The 26,829-nt window shown below is 41.6% G+C and overlaps 2 protein-coding genes across 7 annotated transcripts; both read right to left on the bottom strand.

The window, feature by feature from the left end:
* Positions 1–138: 138 nt before the first annotated feature.
* On the bottom strand, positions 139–26,290 carry LOC130187476 (NACHT, LRR and PYD domains-containing protein 12-like). Of its 6 annotated transcripts, none has more exons than XM_056405131.1 (14): positions 24,171–25,082; positions 22,845–23,129; positions 20,444–22,235; positions 20,165–20,338; positions 19,902–20,069; positions 19,633–19,806; positions 19,364–19,537; positions 19,095–19,268; positions 18,382–18,555; positions 16,671–16,844; positions 2,714–2,887; positions 2,459–2,632; positions 2,283–2,329; positions 139–1,063 (listed from the first exon to the last, which is right to left on the bottom strand). In XM_056405131.1, the coding sequence occupies exons 1-14, from the start codon at positions 24,181–24,183 to the stop codon at positions 528–530; spliced, it is 4,233 nt and encodes a 1,410-aa protein (XP_056261106.1). In that variant the 5' UTR covers positions 24,184–25,082; the 3' UTR covers positions 139–527. The 6 variants fall into 6 exon arrangements, with proteins under 6 accessions (XP_056261106.1, XP_056261102.1, XP_056261103.1 ...); XM_056405127.1 differs by lacking the exons at positions 139–1,063; positions 2,283–2,329; positions 2,459–2,632; positions 2,714–2,887 and adding exons at positions 13,919–15,511; positions 16,489–16,535; positions 25,089–25,258; positions 25,341–25,452 and having other exon boundaries at positions 24,171–24,323; XM_056405128.1 differs by lacking the exons at positions 139–1,063; positions 2,283–2,329; positions 2,459–2,632; positions 2,714–2,887 and adding exons at positions 13,919–15,511; positions 16,489–16,535; positions 25,942–26,290 and having other exon boundaries at positions 24,171–24,323.
* On the bottom strand, positions 2,983–12,943 carry LOC130187481 (protein NLRC3-like). Its single transcript, XM_056405140.1, has 6 exons — positions 12,892–12,943; positions 10,273–10,462; positions 9,966–10,076; positions 7,272–7,350; positions 6,466–6,670; positions 2,983–4,781 (listed from the first exon to the last, which is right to left on the bottom strand). Exons 2-6 carry the CDS (start codon positions 10,359–10,361, stop codon positions 2,983–2,985), a joined length of 2,283 nt encoding a protein of 760 aa, XP_056261115.1. The 5' UTR covers positions 10,362–10,462; positions 12,892–12,943.
* Positions 26,291–26,829: the final 539 nt, after the last annotated feature.

Genomic DNA, 26,829 nt, shown 5'->3' on the forward strand with positions numbered 1-26,829 from the left:
ATTATAACCTAAGATAATTTGCAGCACTTTTCCTTAGATTGCCTTCTTAGATTGCCGTCTTTTGTTTTATTGTCACTATGGTTAAGTCTTTTTTTGAATAAAAATGAATAAAATGTGATTGTCACTTTTTAAACTCCCAACACAGGTCTTCATTTGATTAAATATCAGCAGATTATGGAGGGAAATGTACTACAGGCAGTCAAGAATATGAGAGCTAACAGAAGCTGGTTTCTATAACAGTTTATAATTTTCTGATAAAAATCCATACGTGAACAACAAAATCACGATTTTGGGAAGATGGTCACTCTGGGCTTCAATAGCCACATTTTCAAAAAGATTTTATTTTATTAAAACAATGCTTGAAGCTTTGGTGTTGTCTCTATGGAAGTCCTGAGAGGCAAGTGAAATATATATACATATAACTTTTTTTTTGCTAGGATCATTTTTCTCAGTTGGTGAACGGGGTCAACTTTGATTTCAGCAGCTGACCTACAGTCAGCGGAGTTTCTGTACACAGGAGAGACCTCTCAGACCTTCATGCGACACAATGACACTGAGGAACCAGAACAGATCCAGAACCCAGGATACAGAGGTTCGGTGAATGTGGTGTTGAAGGTGTGGAGACAGTCGGGTGTGTCCGAGGAGACGCTGTAGAAGGACAGAGTGCCGGCAGGACAGTCCACATACACTGCCACTCTGTGAGACACAGAGGAGGAGGTGGTGATAGGTTCCACACTGTTATCGTGACAGACAGAGTAACTATCATCATCATCAGAGCAGATCAGACTCCAGGACTGATCATTTCTTCCAAACAAACAGTCATCACTGTCTCCTTTCCTTCTGATTCCTCTGTAACTCACTGATATATGAACCTCTCCTCTCCATTCGACCTCCCAGTAACAGCGATCGGTCAGACCATTACTACACAGCAGCTGAGGCCAGTGGTCAAATCTGTCTGGATGATCACGATATGACTGATTCTCTTTCACACATGTCACCTCCTTTTCAGAAAGCTTCAGGTTTCCATTTACTGTGTTTGGGTCCATCTCTAGTTCACAGGAATCTGATGGAGAGAAAAAGAATTTAAAGATCACTGGAAGACTGAAAAACACACAATCAGTGATATCGACAACAACATTAACAAACAACGTTTTCTTATTAGGTTTCTATCTGTCAGCCTATTTTCCATTTCCAACTTATCTATAGTGGCCCTGAGAGCCGAACACACAGCAACTTAAGAAAACACATGAAAATAGACAAAACACAAACTAATTCAGACATCTTCATTAGTTAGACAACACATATGCTGCAAATACTCAAGCAAATACAGAAATGTGCTGCAAATAGCACAGGCAACAGTGGCTGGGATCCATTTGATGTTTGAGCTTAAAGGTTTTGTAAAAGATCATCACTGCAGCTAGATGTCGCAATAGACCACCAGCATCTCAGACCAAAACATATGCTTCATCAGCCACACCTCCAGCCTCCGCTTATGAAGCCAGAGCAGTATTGACTCCAAGGTTGGACTGGGAAAGAAATTCAGCAGGGAATGCAGTGGAACAAATGACACTGAAGGAGCGTGTAAAGACACTGATAGAGCTCGTAAAGACACTGATGGAGCCTTCAAAGACACTAATGAAGCTTGAAAAACTTAAAAACTTTCTGGATGTTTTGACAGTCAACAGGCCAACCAGGATTTGAGCTTGTATCCCCCATGGTCACTCCCCCTGTGCTCCAATCTTTTTCTCTGTCTGAGGTTTTACATAAAAAGATTTGATTTATTCGAGGGTTTAACACTGGGGACTCAAACACAGGAACATCCCACTTACTCAGACAAAGAAGAGAGAAGCTTGGAGTGGGTGTGACACATTTTACACCATTACTCCTTGATATACATAGAAAATAGATTAAATAGAAAATTGTGCTATATTATTGTTTATTATTGTTGTTATTGTTTGTTTCTCGTTTACAGAGCCTTTAAGAGCAGCACCTGTGATTTTCTATAAAATCACAGTCAAAAAACCAGAAGAAACAAATTAAGCTTTCTGTTGGCTACAGAAAAAAAAATCATTAGTTCTGTTGGATAACTGTTTTCAGTTTGTCGTGTTTGGGGATTTTAAATTGATTGATAGAATCATCAACATCAACATCTTTAAAACCACAATGACAAAAAAAGAAGTCCTGAATGAAACTCTGGAAAAAATTCATCTTTGTACTTCAGTCAAGAAAATGTAAAACTCTTGTGTAACATGTGAAGTTTTGTTCCCATGAGTCAAACTCACACTTCTTCATATCACGTCTCAGTGTCTGTGGTCCACCATGGTCCATCCTGAAAGAAAAATCAAAGTCTGAATTAAGTTCAACCACCTTCACTCGTATCCACCATGAAACACGACGCAGAGCTCATCAGTTGGTCAGAGAGACAGAGAAACAGTGAGAGCTGCTGTTCTCTACATACCTGAGAGTGTCCAGTCTCCAGTGTGGATCCTCCAGTCCAGCAGACAGCAGCTTCACTCCTGAGTCTCCTGGGTGATTGAAGGTCAGGTCCAGCTCTCTCAGATGGGAGGGGTTGGAGCTGAGAGCTGAGGCCAGAGAAGAACAGCCTTTCTCTGTGACCAGACAGCCTGAAAGCCTGAACAAACACACAAATGCTTGATTTCAGGTCAATTACAATGGATTCACTTGTGATACATTATTAGAGTGAAATCTTCACCTGAGAGTTTCCAGTTTACACTGTTGACTCTTCAGTCCAACAGACAGCAGCTTCACTCCTAAATCCTGCAGGTCATTGTGACTCAGGTCCAGCTCTCTGAGACTTGAAGACTGTGAGCTGATAACTGAGGACAGAGCTTCACAGCTTCTCTCTGAGAGGTTACAGCCACTCAGTCTGAAGAGGAATCAGCAAGACAAATGAAAGGAATTTTAAAAAATGCATTCTTTGTCTTATAAAAGAAAAAACAGTTAATCTGGATACATGTGCACTTACAGAGCTTTGTTGGAGGCTTTGACCACTGGCAGCAGCCTCAGAAGAGCCTCCTCTGAAGCAGAGTATTTCTTCAGGTCAAACACGTCCAGATCTTTTTCTGATGACAGTAAGATGAAGACCAGAGCTGACCATTGAGCAGCAGAGAGTTTCTCTGTGGAGAGACTTCCTGGTCTCAGGTACTGTTGGATCTCCTCCACTAGAGAACGATCATTCAGTTCATTCAGACAGTGGAACAGATTGATGCTTCTCTCTGGAGACAGATTCTCACTGATCTTCATCTTGATGTACTGGACTGTTGACTGATTGATCTCTGAGCTACTTCCTGTCTCTGACAGCAGGCCTCGTAGGAGTGTTTTATTGGTCTCAAATGAAAGACCAAGGAGGAAGCGGAGCAACAAGTCCAGGTGTCCATTTCGACTCTGTAAAGCCTTGTCCACAGCACTCTGGTAGAGAGTTTTTTTAGCTTGTTTTAGTTTTTTTCTAAATACAATAGGTAAACAGGAGGGTGTTTGTTCTTCTGACAACAGATTGACTCCAGAGTTGAAGAAGGTCAGATGGACATGAAGAGCAGCCAGAAACTCCTGAACACTCAGATGAACAAAGCAGAACACCTTGTCCTGGTACAGCACTCTCTCCTCTTTAAAGATCTGTGTGAACACTCCTGAGTACACTGAGGCTGCTCTGATATCGATGCCACACTCTGTCAGGTCTGATTCATGGAAGATCAGGTTTCCTTTCTGCAGCTGCTCAAAAGCCAGTTTTCCAAGAGACCTTATCATCTTCCTTCTCTCTGGACTCCAGTGTGGATCTCTCTCAGATCTTCCATGATACTTGATGTTGACCACCAGGAAGTGGATGTACATCTCAGTCAGGGTCTTGGGCAGCTCTCCTCCTTCTCTGGTTTTCAACACCTCCTCCAGAACTGTAGCAGTGATCCAGCAGAAGACTGGGATGTGGCACATGATGTGGAGGCTTCGTGATGTCTTGATGTGGGAGATGATCCTGCTGGCCTGCTCCTCATCTCTGAACCTCTTCCTGAAGTACTCCTCCTTCTGTGGGTCAGTGAACCCTCTGACCTCTGTCACCATGTCAACACACTCAGGAGGAATCTGATTGGCTGCTGCAGGTCGTGTGGTTATCCAGAGGCGAGCAGAGGGAAGCAGTTTCCCCCTGATGAGGTTTGTCAGCAGCACATCCACTGAGGTGGACTCTGTAACATCAGTCAGGATCTCAGTGTTGGGGAAGTCCAGAGGAAGTCGACACTCATCCAGACCGTCAAAGATGAACACGACCTGGAACTGATCAAAGCTGCAGATTCCTGCTTCTTTGGTTTCAGTAAAGAAGTGATGAACAAGTTCCACCAAGCTGAACTTTTTCTCTTTCAGCACATTCAGCTCTCTGAAGGTGAATGGAAATGTGAACTGTATGTCCTGGTTGGCTTTGTCTTCAGCCCAGTCCAGAGTGAACTTCTGTGTTAAGACTGTTTTCCCGATGCCAGCCACTCCCTTTGTCATCACTGTTCTGATTGGTCCATCTCTTCCAGGTGAGGCTTTAAAGATGTCTTCTTGTCTGATGGTTGTTTCTGGTCTGACTGGTTTCCTGGATGCTGTTTCAATCTGTCTGACCTCATGTTGATCATTGACCTCTCCAGTCCCTCCCTCTGTGATGTAAAGCTCTGTGTAGATCTGATTCAGAAGGGTTGGGTTTCCTGCTTTAGCGATCCCCTCAAACACACACCGGAACTTCTTCTTCAGGTGAGATTTGAGTTTACGTTGGCAAATTGTAGCATGGCTTTCTAGATGAATAAAGAACAAATAAGATAAATAAATAAATTATAAAGTCAATATTTCAACATTTCATTCCCCTAAAGAATAAGTATATTAATATATTTCCCTCTCCCTCTTGTGACTGTTGGAGCCATTAAGAGCTTTAAGTTAAACAAGTAGATTCCTCAGATCTGTGTGAGCAGCATTTTAAGTTTGTGTTTATAATTGCCTGATGCTCACCTGTGTAGGTATTGATTGCTGGATAGGAGCCAGCTGTGTCTGCAGCGCAGACAACCTATAAGTAGGGTTCGGTGTTTGTTGGAGGGGAAGTTAGAGAATGGTGAGCAACAGTTTTCCGACATTTTAATTTGAGAAGAGTCAACCGGAACATATCATTTATTAAATCTCAGTTTCAGTTGCTGCTGCTTTTTGTTCTAAGTGTGTGTCAATTACTCCATCTAACCTCTGGAGGTTACTTTTTTTTTTATTGGAATAACCATGATATAAGTCAGAAAACTTGCTAAAAGACTGTTGGTTTGGTTGGCAAAGTACGGACAAGCTGGATCACTGTGTGAAGGACAGGTTGCAGAGATAAGCTGTGTGCTGTGGAACAGAAGGACACGCTTACCAGTTTGATGAAAGAATGCATCAGTCGTGAGTAAACCAAAGAATGAATGGATCTTGTCTATGTACGACAGGATGTAAATAAACAAGAAAGCGCTGTATGAATAAAATAAACACATGACTTCGTGGGTAAAGTCTGCTCTTGTTGATGTCATGAATGGAAGTTAAGCATGGTATGAGAGATGTCTGTGCAAATAAACACACTGCAACTTGTGGGGGAATGCACAATGGGGCGAAACAGTGACCCAACCCAATATATATTTTTAAAAAATGTCAGAAACAAACTAAGAGTGATGCTGAAGCAGAGGATCTTTTGAAATCAACGCAGAGGAAAACTGCAAAGCATGCACAAGGAAACTTAATGAAATAAAAGCTTTGCTTCTGGAATGTGGAAATGTTGATCATGTCAATGAATGCATGGTCATATTCAAACAAGCTATTGAATAATTCATCAAGGTGCACCAATCTGTGCAAGAACTCCTCATCAGAGGAGGGAAAACAGAATGACCATGTGGATTGGTATGGGCCCAGGATAATGAATTTGAAATACTTTTTACTTTCCTGTTCATGTTCCTTGTGTTTTTCTGTTAGAAAATTATATCTTTCCACCTACTCCCTTGTGTTTGGTCTGCATTTGGGTCCAGCCTACCTTAAACTGTGACAGACACACTACAATATCAATCCTTTATTTAGATCTGTGTAAGCAGCATTTAAAGTTTGTGTTAGTAATTGCCCGATGCTCACCTGTGTAGGTGTTGATTGCTGGATAGGAGCCCGCTGTGTCTGTGGCTCGTGCAGCACATAAGTAGGGTTTGGTGTTTGTAAGAGGGGAAGTTAGAGACGAGCGAGCAACAGTTTTCTGACCAGGCTCACATTTTAATTTGAGAAAAGTCAACTGGAATATATAATTTGACTCTCAGTTTTAGTTGTTGAAAATAACATAAGTCCGTGTGTGCTTTTTGTTCTAGGTGTGTGTCGATTACTCCATCTAACCTGGTGGTTATTATTTTTATTGGATTAACCATAATAGTGATGTTAGTAAATGTGTTGTTTATCCATCAAGTTAAATCTACAGAGAAATCCTCTTACTGCTCTGCAGACAGTCAGCCAGCTCCTCCTGCTTCATGCTCCTCAGGAAGTTGAGTGTGATCTTCAGAAATGCCTCTCTGTTGCTCCTCTGCTCTTCATCCTCACCATCCAACACCTCTAAGCATTCTGGGTAATCTGGTCTCAGGACCCTCTGGACTCTTTGCAGCTCGTTCTTCACAAAAGTGGCAATGTTCTCCTCCAGCATCTGGAACAGATGATAAAATTAATATGTTTATAGGAGACATAGGTAGACGAGGAGGAGCACAGTGTGTGTGGGTGTGTGTGTGTGTGTGAGGCAGAGGGAGTGGTTCAGGTGGGAGTAGGTGTGTGTATAAAGGTGTGCACTTACCAGGTGATCAGATGTCAGAGAGTCAGGGCTGGGTAGTAGCCATAATTTTTGTTGACCGCTAACGCTAAACTCTACCCACTTATCCATTAATCTCCCTTTTGTACCTGTTCAATCTGCCAGTATCATTTTTTCATACATCCATCCTCGCTGCGCTGTGACAGCTCTGAACCTATTTTACGCAATAAATACGACAAAAGTCTCTCTGGATCTCAACGTATCTTTCATCATACCCTCCTGGCGCGTCACAAAACTATGAACCTGAGGACTCAACCTCATACTCTCAGCGGCTCATAGGATTATAGCCGCTACAAACTTTATTTAGAAAACATGTGATTCATGTGTGAGTCTGAAGGCCTCCTGGTCGAAACAGAGCAGCATGGTTTCTGAGTGGTAGTTCAGCATTTAATCTGTGGTTGATGTAGTTAAATAGTAAAAGTGTGATTGTAGATGTACAGACCATAAATATGGAGTCCAGGTCTGGTTGATGCTGCTGGACAGACTGATCACTGTGGACCTCTGAGCTTTCCTGCTGAACTCTGTGGAGAAAACATCAACTTTAAGGAAAATGAATGAAATATAACACAACTTATTAAAGGTGACTGATGAGTTCAAATTCTTCCAGTGATGAAATGAGGATGGCAGACTCGGTCATGAGTCAAAGGCAAGAAGGAAATGAGGATGTTTCACAAGAGGTGTGTGTTTCAGCAACAATCTGTGCTCATCTCAAAATCTAAATAGAGAACTACAAACATCCCGAAGCAGGTGCCACCCTGAGCTGGTAAAACAGGGTCAGAGGAAGGGATGAAGAGCTGGCTGTGGACACATAGAGGGGAGATGTAGAAGTTTTGCTGGCCAATGGATCTGCCTGACCACACTCAATCACGTAATGATGCCACCTACATTTAGCAAACCAAGTTGGTGTTAATGCATGGATAAAATTTTATTTCCCAAAACGTTTGGTCGGAAGGTTGAAGATGAGTGGCTGGCTGCGCTCTCTTTAGCTGGTGGTTTGCCAAAAAATCTACAATACATTTTTCCTCAACTGTGATTTTAACTTTCGATTAGCTATCAATGCTACAGCAGCAGGATGTAAACTTACGAATCCTATCATAAAATTGACATCCGTCTTGCACTGCCTCTGATTGGCTAATGATCGTTACCAGACCTGCTGAAAAAGCCTCCAGATGGTGATGGATAAGAAGATCTGATTTCTTGTATGGTAATACTAGGACACAAGTCAGGGTCTCATCAGTCTTAGGTGGGTCACCTTGTTAAAAGGTCCTAGAGGCCCAATGAGTGCACAGGCACTTTCACCAAAAACAATGTGCAACAGCCAGCAACCAGGATGTTCATGGATGATCTCACAGTGACCACAGCATCAGTCCTGGGCAGCAGAGCAATCATCCAGGGTTTGGAAAACCTTATTAGTTGGGAACAATTACAGCTTAAGTTAAAAGCCTGAATGTCCTCTGATGTCCCTCTGACTAATTTTTTTTTGTTAACAAGGTGTCACCAACAACTGCGGCTACCTAAGCAGGCAGCTTAGTTCTACAACATGACATGATTCCTCTTCTCAGGAGATTCAGATAACAACAAAGTTTAGTTTTAAAGGTTGACCTTCCATCAGCAGGTTGTCCACCTTTTTAAAAACCTCATGGTTTATGTTTTTGCTATGCAAGGCAATAATGGCGTGACTTCAACACTCGGAGCCTGAGAACATGCTTTCTCCCACATTTCACTAAATGTAGAATTATATTGTTTGCTCTCAAGCACCGTCACAAGATCCCCAGTCATCCAGTAATTCTCATGTCGACGTTATTTGGCACACAGTTATCAGGGTTACTGCTCTGTTGTGAGGGAATGCATTGAGATGGTTGGACGCCTGGTTATGCGTTTTAAAATGGGGAAGCAAACCTGGAAGTTACATAATCAGCGGGGGGTCCCAGGCAAACATATTTGGATTTAAAACGGATTTCCTGCACTTTGGCACCACCTAACCTCTCAGATTAAGTTAAATAACAGCTCCCTGCACTAGTCTAGATTAGTTAGACTGAGGTGCTGTGAAAATGAAGAATGCATCAAAAACTGTTTATAACAGGGTCAGGACAGGAAGTGATTATTCGAAGAATGTCTGTTTCATATTTGAAAATATTTATAATATCATATTACAAGCTCAAACTAGACAACTAATTTATATCAATGAAATAGTCTTACAACACATCACAGTATGATCTGAATAATTAAACCTGGTTAAACAATGTTAAACCTGAGGGTTGCTATTCTCAACACTCACAGGGTCATCTTCCAAGTCAGTATTGAGGCACAATCATTATTTTGCAAAGGCATACTAACCAAAAAACCTGTATTAAATTGAGAAAGTTTCAGAGCGACAGACACAGAGTGTCATCGTAGTGAGCGCACCTACATGCACGAGAGGAGCAGCATGGAAATAAACGATAAAAGATTTGCGGATATTCCTCACTCCCCCCCCCAATGGTCTGAATAACTGGCTCCAGCCCAATTTAAGTCCTGGGTGGAGGTGTTTACCTGTCTGCTCTGCTTCCCGTCTTTCCAGTCTGTTTTTAATTCACAGTTAAAAACGGGGACATTTCCGGGCACAGCTCCAGGCCACCAATAACGGGGACTGTCCCCGGAAATCGGGGAAATCTGGTCACCCTACTCCATGGCCCGAGAGAGCGAGAATGCTATGGAACTGCATTTGGCATCTCTATCTGTTTTTAGCTCAACCAAGGTCGTTAACACGTTTTCATAGTTTTCAATAACAGTAACCAGGCACACATAATGGTAAAACCAGCAGGTTAGGGGACTACAAAGGACTACAAAAAAAAATAAAGGATCACAGCAACTGGAGTGGCTACGGTTGCCACCTGTCCCATATAATACCGGGTTGTCCTGTATTTGAAAATAAAATGCTGCTTTCTGTAAAGAAGCAGTACAGAACGCAATTTGTCCGGTATACTGGACTGGAGGTGTAGTGCATTTACCTCCAGTTCTTTTCCATCCTCATTGGCCTGATTTGCATAATCTTCCTGGGACTTTTGGCCAGGGTGGAAACGCAGACAACAATGGGCCACAGGAACCTTTTAATTCCTGTAGAAAAGTATCTGGAACTAAAACTAAAAGTTCTTACCTTCCATCAGCAGGTTGTCCACCTTTAAAGTTAATAGGACGACCCATAGACCAGTCACTCTTCATGGACACACAGCTGGGTTCAGGAGACTCTGGTCTCTGCTGCTGCATCCTGATACAAACAAACAAGTGACTATTCAGTGGTTGGCTCTTTTTCACTAAAACAGTTAGTGGTTGATTATTATTTCTTCTAAGCTGTTATTAAGTGGTTGATGTGACAGTGACTGTGAATAATGATGGAGCAGTGATCTGAGTGCTGAGCTCTGACATGGAGAAGAGTCATGGACAGATAGAGATCCTCATCTCACCTCTGATCTTTAGTCTGGCTCTCATGTTCCCCACACAGAGTGGTTTTAGAGGGAGGGGCTCCCTCCTCTCTGTCTTCACACTGATTCATAGCCGAGCCCCCACCTGCTGGAAGAGCTGCATTCAGTTGTTCCTTTGGACAATGCTCAGATGCTGAATTCACATCCAGTCATAGAGACGCTGTAGCTTCAGCTGTAGAGGAAACAGAGAGAAGACACTGCTGATTCTCCTTCAGTCAGTTTAATGTGAGGCTTTTGTCAGTTTATCATCATTTCACTGTCAAAGTCAAGAAACATCAGGGATGCCGTATCAAATCCACCTTCTACTGACAGCTAGAGGAGGGACCACACCACCATCATGTCCCCATCACAAACAGCCAGGAGACTTCACATGGAGAGAGAATCCAAACGTGACAGGCTGCTGCACAGAAAACTAGCTCTCTGGCTCTGTTTCAGAAAGCAGCTCTAACAAACTCTGACTCGGAAACTCAGAGTCTTCTGTTCCAGATCAGCTGATCAGTCAGTTCAGTTGGCTCTGAGTGTGGGCAGACAAACACCTGCTCAGATACTCCAATTCACCATGTGTTAGTTAACATGTACTCCACTCATTCACCATGTAACAGAGCTACATTTCACGTGTGGATGAAAATGTGCTGGAATCTGACTATAAAGTCTACATGAAATCTTTGAATCTATTTATTCAGCTGTAACATGATGAAAATAATCATCCAACAGATCAACACAGTTTACTTGCACTGTCAATCTGTGATTGTAACCTCACAGTCTGTTTTAGTAAGAATCATTCTTGTTATATGCAGCTTAAAATGAGTCAAAGTTAAAACTGAGTGTAAATATTAAAACTTCTTTTTTATGCTTAAAAATCTTGCTCATTAATAATTAATGACTGTGTTTCAACATGTAAATTTTAACACAGTAGCTGAAACCCTGTTGAAACAAGTTCAGATTACACACAGCAGCTGTATCCAAGAAGGTACTTTTAAAGTTTTTTCAGCTGCACTACAGTCATCCTCACTCAGAAACATTCACATTGTCTCCAGTATGATCAATAACTATGAATGGAATGTTCCATCAGTGACCAATCACAACATCTGACATGATTGTTCATAGATCCGTGTCTCTTGTGATTAATGTTGGGTAAATCTTTCAGTGAAGGGAACTGACCGACAACCTGACAATCATCTTCATGTCCACATAAACGCACAGTGAACAGATGAGGAGAAGAGGTCAGAGGAGGTCACCGTCTCTGTTTGATCATAAAGGAGGTAACGGTAGTAAAGATCGGCCTTTGGTAACAAACTATACCCAACAAAGATTTCAGTGTTTTCCTGATTTGAACTTGTCATGAATTACTGCAGTCAGACGTTTAAAACCGACTGTGTTAATGAGGAAATGAAACTTTGAGTCACGTAGCTTCTTCAGGCTGAGATGATTCTCTTGTAATTCTAATGAAATGTTTCCTTTGTGTTTATTGACAACATTTGTCTGAAGGTGGCACAGAGGAGCTCCAGCTGCATGTCACTGTGCTCTCCTGGATTGTGTGATGACAGTAAAGATGAAGCTTGAACCTTGAGCTCACACGCACTTATAGAAGTGATCAAAAATCAGACAGTGGCGATACAGCAGGCTCATGCAGAGTATTGGAAACATCCTCCATGTTGGATCTGACTCTAAGCTTGAAAAGAATTGCGAACATGACTTCCTTTAAATCTGAATGCTGTCACAAATTGGTTCAATCGATGTGACGATAAGGGAGATCACACAAAGTTATACAAAAAAACCCCAAAAAAACAAGCAGTGCATGGATGAGTGGTACATGTGCTGTGGAGGGGGTGTATGTGCAAAAGCAAAAGATATAACAAAACAAATGGATGACAGCGGTTGGAATAGAGAGGACAAGTGAACACACAGGCCAAGCTTTTATACTGTGAACAGTTATTTGAAGTTTTTATTTATTATCAAAATTTATAATAATAATTTTTTCATAATCTATATAAGCCAATAAGCTGACAAACAACTGAAGGCCCAACATATGATGCCCCACTTGTGAGGCAGAGCACAGCGCCAACCAATTGCCTGCGCATGTGAGCGAGGACAACCTCCAAAGAAATGGGAGGGGCGTCACAATGTGGAATGAAAAACATCAAGTCTGAAATGTTTGATCAAGTCTGTGTCACATGAGCTGCAATCTCTCTCACTTCCTGTCTGATGCCCTCTGCCATCTTTCAACTAAACTCTGGGAGGAAAAGCTGGCATGAGCACAGAAACCCATGCAGGTCTCAGACTCTCTATTCCATCATCTGATGGTTTGATTCTGAACTGAACTCAGCTGTAAACTGTTTGAACTTTTACTCATTTTGTATTTTGAATTTCTTTTTATGTTTTTATGTGCTTTTGTCTTTTTATCCGGTTTCTGCTTCACTGCTGCGACCGACTGAGCTTCAGGACGAATCAGCTGATTGACTTTATTTCAAATGCATGAATTAAACTTTAGTTTTCCCACACAACTACGTTTTTACATACATTTCATTTAGCTTAGAGTTGATAAAATATGATGCAGTGTTGTAGTTCGAACGACCCAACACGATGAAAACTGTCACTTACCAAAGCCTCACATGGAGAAAAGATCTGCAGCATGACAGGAAGCGGTGAAATAAAAAAAAAGGAGGCCAGGCTATGTTCCCACTTCCTGCAACATTGTGAGAAATAAAAGGATGTGAGAGAAAAAGAGAGAGAGAAAATTCTATTTTGTCTTAGACTGTACAAAAACATAGCACTTATTTCTTTAACAAGTCCAGATTCACATCAGCATTGGTCCAAAAAGATCCTTATAGAAAATTTTTGTAACTGATTTGTTATTTGTGTGGACAACAATTTAGTTACTCAACAGTCACCAGCAGCCAGAGGAGCAGGATTGTCCAGCTGAAGTCTGGTCAGATCCATCACCTGTAACAGAGGTCCAGCCCAGCCAGGAGCCTCAAACAGACTCCTTCATCAGATAGTACAGACGAGTTCCTGTCCCTGCCTCTGCTTCTTCAGCAGTAAAAACACAAAAACAAATACCTTTATTTGACATGACAGTGTAGAGACGGAAAATGCAGGGACAAAGAGAAGGGGAATGACATGCAGGAAGAAGTCTGGCTGGCTGGGAGTCGAACCAGAGACTCGCTGCTCAGAAAATGGCATGCTGCTGAACCACTCAGATATCAGGACTCTCTCGGCTGGTATAACTATTTAGACTGGGGAAATTTATGAAGCAGGAGACACCTAAGTGAAATATTGTTGCTAGATAACTGATTACTGTCAGGTCGCTATGTGATTGTCACAAATCAGTAATGTTTTTTAATGTATTTATATTTTCATATTTATGAACATTTATCATACTTTTTTTCATTTTCATATTTATTGTTATGGTAATAGTAAAGACGGACTACTGCTTATTTCCGTTGTGGCTTAACTCCTGTTGTGACTTTGTCTGTATTCATGTTGTGGCTTTTGTATTGTGTTGACCCGTCTGGGCCACCGTAGAAGTGGACTTATAACAGATTCAGTAGATTCACATGGATCACAGGTTTAGATTTGACTGTTTTTTTCAGATTGAGCATCAGATTAAAAACAGTGGATCTGTAGGTCGGATTAATAACAGAAGCAGAAACAAATTTCTTTATTGATGAAGAAGATTTGAGTGACCTGCATCATGGAGAATGTATTCTGAGAGAAGAGGTGTCATGGTTTGTAATGGCAGACACTTTTTGTTAGTTTTGTTTTGGACTTTTGCACTTCCTGTTTTATTTTGTAATTGGTTTCCATGTGTGTCAGTGTTTTTGCTTCCTGTCTTGGTCCTGTGTCTGTGGTGATTGTCTGCCCCGCCCTAATGTGTTTCACCTGTGTTCAATCACCCTTGCCTCCCTTGTCTATATAGTCCTTGTGCTTCCCTTTGTCTGTGTCAGTTCATCTGTTTAGTTCAGGGTTTGTTCATGTCTGTTCATGTCACGTTCACGTTTTGTTAATAAACCTGTCTGCACCGTTCCCCAAAGTGTTGGCTGCATTTGGGTCCTACTTACCCCTTCAAACCGTGACAAGAGGAGAGTCTGTGTCTTTCACTAATCATCAGATTTTACTGAACTGTACAGTTTGATGTGAAATATATTTAGTTCATTTCCACTTTCTCTCAAACATTTGTGCTGACTTCTACATTTTTACAAATCGGGTGACTTTTTAATCCCAACATGGATTAAATCCTGAATCTACAAACTGAATATGTAAACATTTTAACTCCAATAATAAATCAGTTAAAAATATATTGCTGGCAGTAGAAATGTTTCCTTTACATTCAGGAACTGAGACAAAAAAAATGAGACTGAATGAAAATCATTTTACAAAAGTGTTAAAATGTTGATCATCAAAGTGATGAAATCAGACAAATGAATGTTTCGTGTCTGAGTCTAAGACAGATCTGCTTCACAGAGCAGAGTATGTGTCATGGTGAACAGTCAACTGTCAGCAGGGTTTCTGTCCACAGCAGAGACTCTCAGACCTAAAGATCACACAGAGACACTGAGGAACCAGGACAGATCCTGAACCCAGGATACAGAGGTTGAGTGAATGTGGTGTTGAAGGTGTGGAGGTGGGTCAGTGTGCCAGAGGAGACGCTGTAGAAGGACAGAGTGCCAGCAGGACAGTCCACATACACTGCTACTCTGTGAGAGGCAGAGGAGGAGGAGGAGGAGGAGGAGGAGGAGGAGGAGGAGGAGGAGGGAGGAGGAGGAGGAGGAGGAGGAGGAGGAGGAGGAGCGGGAGGAGCGGGAGGAGCGGGAGGAGCGGGAGGAGCGGGAGGAGGGGGAGGGGGATGAGTGTGAAGGGAAGGAGATGGATTTTTGTCTGTTGTTGTGCCAGACAGAGTAACCAAGAACATCAGAGCAGCTCAGTCTCCAGGATTGATCATTTTTTCCAAACAAACATTCTTCACTGTCTCTTTTCCTTCTGATTCTTCTGTAAATCACTGATATATGAACATCTCCTCTCCACTCGACCTCCCAGTAACAGTGACCAGTCAGAGCTTTTCTACACAGCAGCTCAGACCAGCAGTCCATTGGCACTTGTTTATCATGTTGGGTTGGAACAGATCCTTGCGTTGCTCTCACGCGTGTCACCGTCCTGTTGTTGTCAGAGAGTTTGAGGTTTCCATTTACTGTGTTTGTGTCCAGTTCCAGTTCACAGGCGTCTGATGGAGAGAACAAGACACAACACAGCTGCAGTTTATCATCTGTTGATTTATCAGCAACTTTACTGACAATTACTGAAAGTGAATCATTCAAACTTACATTTCATATTCAACTGTGAATAATGTTTGACTACATTTAAATTAATCCAACAATCCAGTTTTAACACCATCAACAGTTACTGAACATGAGAGTCAAGATGTCAGTGATGTTCTGCTGTTTTTCTGCTCTGGACCTGAGGATGACGGCTAATGGAGATCCACATCAATAAACACATGTAGTGAATAAAGTCTCACTAATGAAACTGGCTCATCTTCCACTGCAGCACAAAGAAGCTCTGAACCATCTGCTTTCTAAAACTGTTTCTCAGCTGCAGCCGGCTCTAGAAAACCATGTGTAGGCTGATCTGAGGCCTGTGTAACATACACACATTCTGTTAGAAACACAAATTAATGTATGAAAAATGGAGCATGTCTGGTGTTTGTGAAAATATATCAAATATCTGTCCCCATGTCTGCCATTTTCAACATCTTTGTGACATTGTGTTCATGACTTAGGTTTTATTGATTTATTAAACACATCCAGAGAAGAAAACTGAAAGCTTCCTGAACACAACTTATATCAGTCAAACCTGTAAAGTACAAGCTTACAAGCAGTACCTGAAGGCAACAACTCTCTTCTCTAAAATCAGTGACAGTAAAAAAAAAAAAGAACAATGTCAGTTTTCTGTTGGCTCCACTGTTGATAAAATTGAATAAGTAGTTTTTGTTGGATCACTACATTCAGTTTATTGTGATTGTGGATTTGAAATTAATTGATTGAATTCTAACATCTCTCCAACCACACTGGCAAAAAACAGAAGCTGAATGAGACTCTGGAGAAACTTTGTACTTCAGTCAAGATGTAAAAATCCAGTGGAACATGTGCAGCTGTGTTCTCATGAATCACAGTTCGGTGGAAACTCAGTGAAAACACTCACACTTCGTCGGACCAGGTCTCACTCTCTGTGGTCCACCATGATCCACCCTGGAGGAAGAAACAAAGTCAGAATCAACTTTATCCACCTTCACTCATATCCACTATGAAACATTAAGCAGAGCTCCTCAGTTAGAGAGATAGAGAAACAGAGAGAGCTGCTGTTGTCTGTCCATCTGTCCATACCTGAGAGTGTCCAGTCTCCAGTGTGGATCCTCCAGTCCAGCAGACAGCAGCTTCACTCCTGAGTCTCCTGGATGATTGTAGCTCAGGTCCAGCTCTCTCAGATGGGAGGGGTTGGAGCAGAGAGCTGAGACCAGAGAAGCACAGCCTTCCTCTGTGACCACACAGTATGACAGACTACACACACACACACACACACACACACACACTCACACAAACACACACACACACACACACACACACACACACACACACACACACACACACACACACACACACACACACACACACACAAAATCATGTTTCTAAATGTTGTGTCCAAAAGCAGGTTGATTCCTCACATTTATGTTTATTATTTATGTCCCCATAAAATATGTAGCTACAATTGCACTTAGTATAACACATTCCTCCACTATGGCAAAACATTTTCTTCCATCAAATTGTGTAAACTCATGATCTCAATGCCATAAATATGCCTGACTTTTCACATCAAGATCCACAGGCTATTTCCTGAGAAATTGACACAAATACTGAAAAATGCCATACAGGGAATACACTTAGAGTGGGACAATAAAAATGATGTGTTTTAACAGTGGCACCAACCTGCGCCTAACCCCAGTCACTGCAGTTGTCAAGTGTTTTTTTCTCACCTCTATTTAACCAGGAAGTACCTTTTAGATTAAAATCTCCTTTTCAAGGGAGATCTGACCAAGATAGCACACCATTATAAGGTTCCAAAAACCACAGATTAGAGCATATCAAATACAGACAAGGAACAATTAAGAAAAAGGGAGCATGTTAGGAATAGGCAAGGACACAAGCATCCTTATCCCATCCCCTACCCACAGGAGTGCCCCAAGGACCTCTCTTATATGGGCCACGACCTCCTTGGGTCCCATTATACACTTGCATGGCTTCTCATATCGCTGCTATGCAGATGACACCCAATTATATCTGTGATTCCCGCCAGACAATCCCATGGTCTCTGTGTTGATCTCAGTCACTGTGTCTCTCTGACATATTTGCATAGATGAAGGAACGCCATATTCAAATAAACCGCTGTAAGACTGAATTCCTAGTTATCCTGACAATCAGTCTCTCCGTAATAATATCAATATCTAAATAGCCTCTTCATCTATGACCCCAACCAGGTCGCAACCAAGGTTGTTATGTTTGATGACTTTTCTGACCATGCTGCATCTGTCTCCCACTTGTACCAGTCTCCTCTATACAACATCAGAAAAATCAGGCCTTACCTGACTCAGTATTCCACCCAGCTCTTGGTCCATTCCATGGTTATCTCTCACCTCTCACCTCAACTTCTGTAATGCCTTTCTGGCAGGCTTCCCTTCGTATACCCCTGATGAATATGCTTCATGGTTTTATTAGGGTTGAGTTGCCAATCAGTCTGGGTTTATATGTTGCATATCATGTTCTCTCTTTGTGTGGCAAGCTCAAGGGATTTTTAGATGTCCCCATCATGTATGGAATGGTAAACACCTCGTGACTGTATTAGCAGGTGTATTAAGACTTCATAGCAAAGGTATAAATGTCAAAGTCTTTGTGCTTACTTTCTCCCACAGGTGACAATCTCCTGAGTATGGATATGTCTTCAGAACAATATTACTACTTCATTTAATGCAAGATCATAAAAATATATATATTTTTTAAAATTACATTTAACTTGAGTGTTTACAAAAATATGAGTCTGGACCTGAGAGTTTCCAGTCTGCAGTGTTGACTCTCCAGTCCAGCAGACAGCACCTTCACTCCTGAATCCAGCAGGTTGTTTTTACTCAGGTCAAGCTCTCTCAGACTAGAGGACTGGAAACTGAGAACTGAGGACAGAGCTTCGCAGCTTCTCTCTGAGAGGTTACAGTCATTCAATCTAAAGAGAAATCCCAGGAAAGACACACAACACAAGTAAATCAACACAGAAGGACTTCAAACAAAGAAAATCCTCCTTCTGGAGTGGCCCAGTCAGTGCCAGACCTTAATCCAGTACACATGCTGTGGAATGACATAACAAGAACCGCTAACACCCGAGATCCTAGGAATATGGTTGAGGTTAAGCACTTCTGTCATGAAGAATGGTCCAAATTGTGCAGGTCTGATCAGCAGCTACTAGAAGGGCTTGTTTTCAACGAGTTACGATATCCAAGAGCTAACTTACTTTTTCCACCAACATTGTGGATGCTTCATGAGTTTCTTTAACAAAGATAAAAGATTATAATCATTTCTGTAATATTAACATGAACGCACTGTGTTAGTTTATATTTGTGACTTTGGTGAAGATCAGATTACATATTATGACCAACCAATGCAGTAAACCAGGTCATTTTAAGGCTTCACTTACCTCTTTTATCATTGTATTTTAAGTTAATAACAGCTCAGTGAGTCATAAAAGCAAAACATCTGAATATTAACCTGAGACGTTGTATTATGCAGTGTGGACTCTCCAGTCCAGCAGATAGCAGCTTCACTCCTGAATCCCGGAGGTTGTTGTTACTCAGGTCGAGCTCTCTTAGACTAGAGGACTGGGTGCTGAGAACTGAGGACAGAGCGTCACAGCTTGTCTCTGAGAGATTACATCCACTCAGCCTGGAGATGAATTCCAGAGAAACAATTCATATTTTGCCTATTTCAATTAAATAACACTTCATTGAGTCATACATGAAAAATACCTGAACACTAACCTGAGACTTTCCAGTCTGCACCATGTATTCTCAAGTTTAGCAGACAACAGCTTTACTCCTGAGTCCTGCAGGTTGTTGCCACTCATGTCCAGCTCTCTCAGTCTAGAGGACTGGGAGCTGAAAACTGAGGACAAAGCTTCACAGCTTTTATCTGAGAGGTTACAGCAACTCAGTCTGAGGAAGAATTCCAGACAAACCATTCATATACTGAACATTTCAAGTAAACAACAGCTCAGACAGTCATGAATACAAAAAAGCTAAACACTAACCTGAGACCTTTCAGTGTACAGTGTGGAGTCTCCAATCCAGCAGACAGCAGCTCCACCCCACAATCCTGCAGGTAGTTGTTACTCAGGTCCAGCTCCTTAAGACTAGAGGACTCAGAGCTTAGAACTGAGGACAAAGTATAACAGCTCAACTCTGAGAGGTCACATCCAGTCACCCTAAAGAGGAATCCCAGAGAAAAGCATTCACATACTGAAAATTTAAACTAAGCAAATGTCAGCGAGTCAGAAATATAAAACAGCTGAAATCTAACCTGAGAAATTTCAGTCTGCACTGTGATTGATTCTCAAGCAGCAGGTTCACTCCTGAATCTTGTAGGTTGTTGTCACTCAAGTCCAACTCTTTCAGTCTAGAGAACTGAGAGATTAGGACTGAGGACAGAACGTCACAGCTTTTGTCTGAGAGGTTACAACCACTCAGTCTGAAAAGGAATTCCAGAAAAAACATTCACATGCTGAATCTTTTGAGAAAATAACTACTCAGAAAGTCATGAATACTGAAAAAATTAACAATTACCTTAGAACTTCTGTTGTACAGCATGGACTTCCCAGTCCTGCAGACAATAGCTTCACTCCTACATCCTGCAAGTTGTTGTTACTCAGTTCTAGCTCTTTCAAATTAGAGGACTGGGAGCTGAGAACTGAGGACAGAGTTTCACAGCTTCTCTCTGTGAGGTTACAGCCACTCAGTCTGAGAGGAATCAGCAAAACAAAAGAAACCAATTTTAAAAATGTGGATTTTGTCTCGACAAAAGATAAAGATACAATTAATCTGGATGGATACATGGGAACGTACATAGCCTTGTTGGAAGCTTTGACCACTGGCAGCAGCCTCAGAAAAGCCTCCTCTGAAGCAGAGTATTTCTTCAGGTCAAACACGTCCAGATCTTTTTCTGATGACAGTAAGATGAAGACCAGAGCTGACCATTGAGCAGGAGAGAGTTTCTCTGTGGAGAAACTTCCTGATCTCAGGTACTGTTGGATCTCCTCCACTAGAGAATAATCATTCAGTTCATTCAGACAGTGGAACAGGCTGATGCTTTTCTCTGGAGACAGATTCTCACTGATCTTCTTCTTGATGTACTGGACTGTTTTCTGATTGGTGTCTGAGCAACTTCCTGTCTGTGTCAGCAGACCTCGTAGAAGAGTCTGATTGGACTCTATTGAAAGACCCAGGAGGAAGCGAAGAAACAAGTCCAGGTGTCCATTTGGACTTTCTAAGGCCTTGTCCAAAGCAATCTGATAAAGACGTGAGAATTTGGATTTGTCTCTAAATAGTTCCGACCACCATGTTGCTTCTGACAGCAGATTGACTCCAGAGTTGAAGAAGGTCAGATGGACATGAAGAGCAGCCAGAAACTCCTGAACACTCAGATGGACGAAGCAGAACACCTTGTCCTGGTACAGCCCTCTCACCTCTTTAAAAGCTTCTGTGAACACTCCTGAGTACACTGAGGCTGCTCTGATATCGATGCCACAGTCTGTCAGGTCTGATTCATAGAAGATCAGGTTTCCTTTCTGCAGCTGCTCAAAAGCCAGTTTTCCCAGAGACTCAATCATCCTCCTGCTCTCTGGACTCCAGTGTGGATCTCTCTCAGATCTTCCATGATACTTGATGTTTTTCAGTTTGGACTGAACCACCAGGAAGTGGATGTACATCTCAGTCAGGGTCTTGGGCAGCTCTCCTCCCTCTCTGGTTTTCAACACATCCTTCAGAACTGTAGCAGTGATCCAGCAGAAGACTGGGATGTGGCACATGATGTGGAGGCTTCGTGATGTCTTGATGTGGGAGATGATCCTGCTGGCTTGTTCCTTATCTGTGAACTTCTTCCTGAAGTACTCCTCCTTCTGTGGGTCAGTGAACCCTCTGACCTCTGTCACCATGTCAACATACTCAGGAGGGATCTGATTGGCTGCTGCAGGTCGTGTGGTTATCCAGAGGCGAGCAGAGGGAAGCAGTTTCCCCCTGATGAGGTTTGTCAGCAGCACGTCCACTGAGGTGGACTCTGTAACATCAGTCAGGATCTCAGTGTTGGGGAAGTCCAGAGGAAGTCGAAACTCATCCAGACCGTCAAAGATGAACACGACCTGGAACTGATCAAAGCTGGAGATTCCTGCTTCTTTGGTTTCAGTAAAGAAGTGATGAACAAGTTCCACCAAGCTGAACCTTTTCTCTTTCAGCGGATTCAGCTCTCTGAAGGTGAATGGAAATGTGAACTGTATGTCCTGGTTGGCTTTGTCTTCAGCCCAGTCCAGAGTGAACTTCTGTGTTAAGACTGTTTTCCCGATGCCAGCCACTCCCTTTGTCATCACTGTTCTGATTGGTTCATCTCCCCCAGGTGAGGCTTTAAAGATGTTTTCACATATGATGGCTGCTTTTAGAGTTCCAGGTTGCCAGGATGCTTTTTCAATCTGCCTGATCTCATGTTCCTTGTTGACCTCTCCTGTTTCTTCCATCATGATGTAGAGCTCTGTGTAGATCTCATGTAGAGAATTAGAATTTCCTGCTTTTGTGATTTTCTCAAACACACTTTCAAATCTCTTCTTCAGGTTGGATTTGAGTTTATGCTGACACTCAGCAAGAATCTCTGAAGGGATAAAAATTACATAACAATGTGAGTCATCAAAAATATTGCCAGATAAGTGTGCACATTTCACAACTTTAACTAAACAAATTTGCCCTCGATCAAGATACTGTTTGTGTCATGCTGCAAGATACAACCTATAGCTTGAGGTTATCCAGCATATTGCTGCACTGTGGCATTCAAGCAAAATCTTTCCTTTGTTTTTTTTCACAGATTGAAAGGCTGAAGAGCTGGTTTACTGATCCCTTGCCTGGAGTCAAATAGGAGCTTGCTGTTGAGCTCCGTTTATCAGGCCTGGCTCCAGGTCAGCCAGGTCAGTCCAGTCTGCCTAATCCAGGTGAGATAACCTGCTTCAAACGTTCATACATTTTAAGGGTTCTGAAATCATTCTTGGTCTGAACCTTCACCTGGAAGGAGTACCAGGAGCTATTACTCCGACAATACAGCTTCCAGTGTCACTGGGATACCCAACCCTCTCCACCATCTTAAGGTGGCATTTTTTTTCAACAGCATTTAATATCTGCATTTCCATTATATCTGTTATCATTGTCATATAAATTATAATTTCATTGTTTAAAAATGACATCTGATGCGTGACCATTGTTTACTGACCTGCAGCTTCTGTGGTGGAGTTTGATAAATTCTCTACTAGGTCATTCTTTTTCATCTTCCCTAAAACCATTCTGACCACCTTAATAGTGTTAATACAGTAGGTCTGGAACATCTGGTCCACTATGTTCATCCGGTCTGCATTTTCTAGTCGACTCTCTGGGATTGCCTGGAAGCCTTGCAGGACCCCCTGCTCCCGCAGGTACCACTTGAATTTTTTGAAGTCCTCTTCTCCCAAATCCTCCAAAGTTCCCAAGAGAACCTCTTTAGGTGTCACCATTTTTCTCCCTGCCAAGATTCAAAAGATGGTCTTTTAAGGTACTTCAATTAATTTTAGTTTTTATAACCACTTAAAGAAAGTATAGATTAATGATCAGTGTCAAGAAAATTGAGTGAAATGTGTCCGGTATGCTGCACATAAGTAACTGACAATTTGGTGTATAAATTAGACACTGTGCAAGTCCTGTTTGACTGTTAATGTGTAATGTATATGTGAGGAATCATTACATGCCTGGGAATTATTCTAAGATATCAAATGTGATTTGAGACTGATCATTAATCACATAATGGCAGAATGTACTAAAATTGGTTACAGTTTTTTTAGTGTTTGCATTCACCAGATACATTTTACCCATTGTAAACTCTTAAAAAAATGTCTGCAATGACAGAAAACTGGTAAAGGTGTAATGAATTACATAAGTTTAAATGAAGTTTGGAGGTAAATGTTTGAATGAGTATGGGGTTGAATAGAGATTGAAGATGCTTACCACTTACCTTAACTTACCTGACCTTACCATACCTTACACTACACCCTGTATCAACTGCAAGAGCATCCCCTAGGGTAAAAGTACCCCTGGTTGGAAATCCCTTTCTTTTTTTATGTTGTAATATGATGCAGTTTTCTAAATAAAGTCATTTTTCATCAAATTGTAAACACAACAAATTAATAACACAACTTAACTTACATGCAGAAAATGTGATGCCAGGAAATATTCCACTTTAGGAGCACATAAATGAAATTTGGAGAAAAGAGGCATCCAACAGCCCCAGGGCCCCAATAGAAAAAGTGTTAGACACCTACATATATTTGAGGGCATTTAGTACAAAATGTCTCTACTACAGTTTGTCCTTCAGAGATCACTGACAAGTTTATTTTTAAACTCCTCAAATCATTGTCCTTTAACTCCAACAGATGTTCTTCAGAATATTTGTTCATATTAAACCTCCATTAAGCATTATAAACGTTTTTATTGCAGTCCATTCAAACAGTGATGTGAAACACGATGTGATCACCGTGATCATATTCATCAGACATTGACAGATTCTCACCTGCTGAACTCATTTCAGGTCGATTTACAGACGTTTTCCACCTTCATTTGGAAACATTTGGAGAGAAGCTGCTCATTCTCCAGCATCAGTCGTGGTTTCTGAGTGTGTTTGGTCTCAGGTGGAGTCACATCCTCATCACTTCAGAGTACAAGTCTAAAAAACATCAGAGTGCTGTCAAAACCAGTCTAACTTGTGGAAGAAATCCAGTTAGTGTCAAAGAAATCACATCAGATGGTGTAGTTCTACAATCTGTCCACTAGATGGTGGCAACTGACCATCTAACGAGCTAAAGATCAGCTCAGTACAGAAAGATGTGACAGAGCAGCAGTCACATTCAGGTCTCACTGATGATCCCCGGGTGGGACTCTTCAGTTCTTCAGTCCTAACCACTAACAAAGGGGAACCATTCTTTTTCTGTCAGGCCTCCCAGCTGATAAACTCCCTGCTCCAGACCCATAGGTCTTTTATTTCTGTAAAGACTTAGTAACAGTAGTTGTATTGTTGCAGTTAATACTATAATATAACAGTAATCAGGAGCTAAATTTCAAGAACCATAACAAAGGGTCTCAATACTTATGTAAACGTGACATTTCAGTTTTAGCTTTGATTTTAGCAAAATAACCTAATGTGAAAAAAATTGAAGGGGTCTGAATACTTTATGAATGCACTGTGAAGGGCGGATAAAATATGATGCACTGTTGTAAACCTATAAAAGTAGAGACAATGAGCTGTTGATCCAACATGAAAATAAGAAGCAAACACTTTGATAACTGAGTTGATAACTGAGTGGTTTCAGTTATTTACATATAAAATATCAAACCAGCTTCTTAAAGGTGAAGATATGCAGCTTTTCTGTCTTTTAAATGACAGTAAACAGAATCATTTACTGACTCGACAAAAGCTAAGTGCGGTTCTCACTTCATTCTGGCTTTTAACAGACAACACAATTCACTGATTCACAAAGAAATCGCCAGCAGATTGATCACTAATGAAAACCAAGTGTGACATCATGAGTAATATCACTAAATGGCCCACACTGGTAAACATGGTCTCAACGCAGCAGGCCTGCTCCACACCCCCACGAACGTCTGCAATGATAAACAGATTTATGCAGGAAAACGAATCAACATGAAGCTCTTCGATGTAAAACTGTCAGTACATGCAACTCACGTTTGTTTAAAGTATCGGAAAATCACATAAACAGCAGAGACAGCGAAGCAAACAAAGCAAAGAAAGTGAGGACCTGCCCAGTGGGAGAGAACAGGAAGGGTGATGTGGAAGTGAACGACTGTTGTTGTAACGCAGAACACTTCATTTCAGAAAAAAACCTTTCCATGAAAAAAATGGATAATAATACTTGTGTACTTTTAGTTCAGTTTTCAGAGCACAACTTTGACTGATAAAGTATTTTTTACATGTGGTGCTGGTACTTAGTGAATACTTCCTCCAGAAGCAGATTCTTTCAGGTCCGTGATGTTTGAAATATCAGTAATAAGTTAGTGAGATGAAAAAGATTCTGTTTTATCTGGACAAGTAATTTATTGACAGTCCCTCAGTCCTCCCACCCACTCCTCAGGCCTCCTCCCCTTCAGCCCTCCCTCTGCTGTTTGTGCTGATAAGCATGGTGGCTAACTGCTAGCACAGAGCTGAACTCTTCTCCAGACAAACTGCAGCTTTTCACACACAAACATGTGCAACGTCTGCATTTTACAGTCCCACGAAATTTGAGGGTGAGAGCAGAAAGCAGCTGGGATTCATTCTGATCACTTACCAAAGCTTCAGATGGAGAAAAGATCTGCAGTGTGACAGGAGAGGGAGGAAGCAAAAGAAAAAACACACTGGAACCTAGAGATAAAGAGAGAGAGCGAGAGAGAGAGAGAAAGAGAGAGAGAGAGAGAGAGACATACGCACATATACACAGATATTAGAAAAACACTTTATTTACAAATAAAGAAATTAACCAACAAGGACACATTTATTACACACACCAAAGTAGAAATCGGACACTTTCAAATGGTTTAAAAAACCTCTGCATATACAGGAATAAAGACCAATTCCCCCTCAATTACTGCACAAATAGCTGCAGTGAAACACCACTGTGAAATAAACTCATCTGTCTTCTTCATTAGGAAAAAGGATCTGAAATCTGGCTTTCATTAGTGCAACGAACAAAGTAAGTAAATCCACTAAGAGACATTCACTGTATGATAGTAGAGGAGGTAGCGTGAGTTATAATAAGATGATTGAAAGTGGCAGCACGAGCAGCAGTACCGGCACCATGATGTTATCAATACATTACGCTTAGTTATTATTATCAGTATTTCTGTGAAATATATTCTGTTGTCGATCAGTTGGTGGCAGCAGTGACCCGTCAGATGAGTCTGATTCAAGTTCCTGTTGAGAGACAGAAATACAGCACAGCCTATATGTGTGTGTGTGTGTGTGTGTGTGTGTGTGTGTGTGTGTGTGTGTGTGTGTGTGTGTGTGTGTGTGTTCTTGCATACCTATCTGACAATGGACCTCCCAGTCAATACACACTCACCACAGTGGACCACCACCGTAGAGACGCAGTGCAGGGCCCAAAGGAAAGAGACGGAGGCTCTCAGAAGAGAGTGAAACAGCTCATTATGATGTTATGAGGACTGTTTAGAAGTTCTGA

The sequence above is a fragment of the Seriola aureovittata genome, chromosome 19 (genome assembly GCF_021018895.1).
Source record: "Seriola aureovittata isolate HTS-2021-v1 ecotype China chromosome 19, ASM2101889v1, whole genome shotgun sequence".
NCBI classification, from domain to species: Eukaryota; Metazoa; Chordata; class Actinopteri; order Carangiformes; family Carangidae; genus Seriola; species Seriola aureovittata.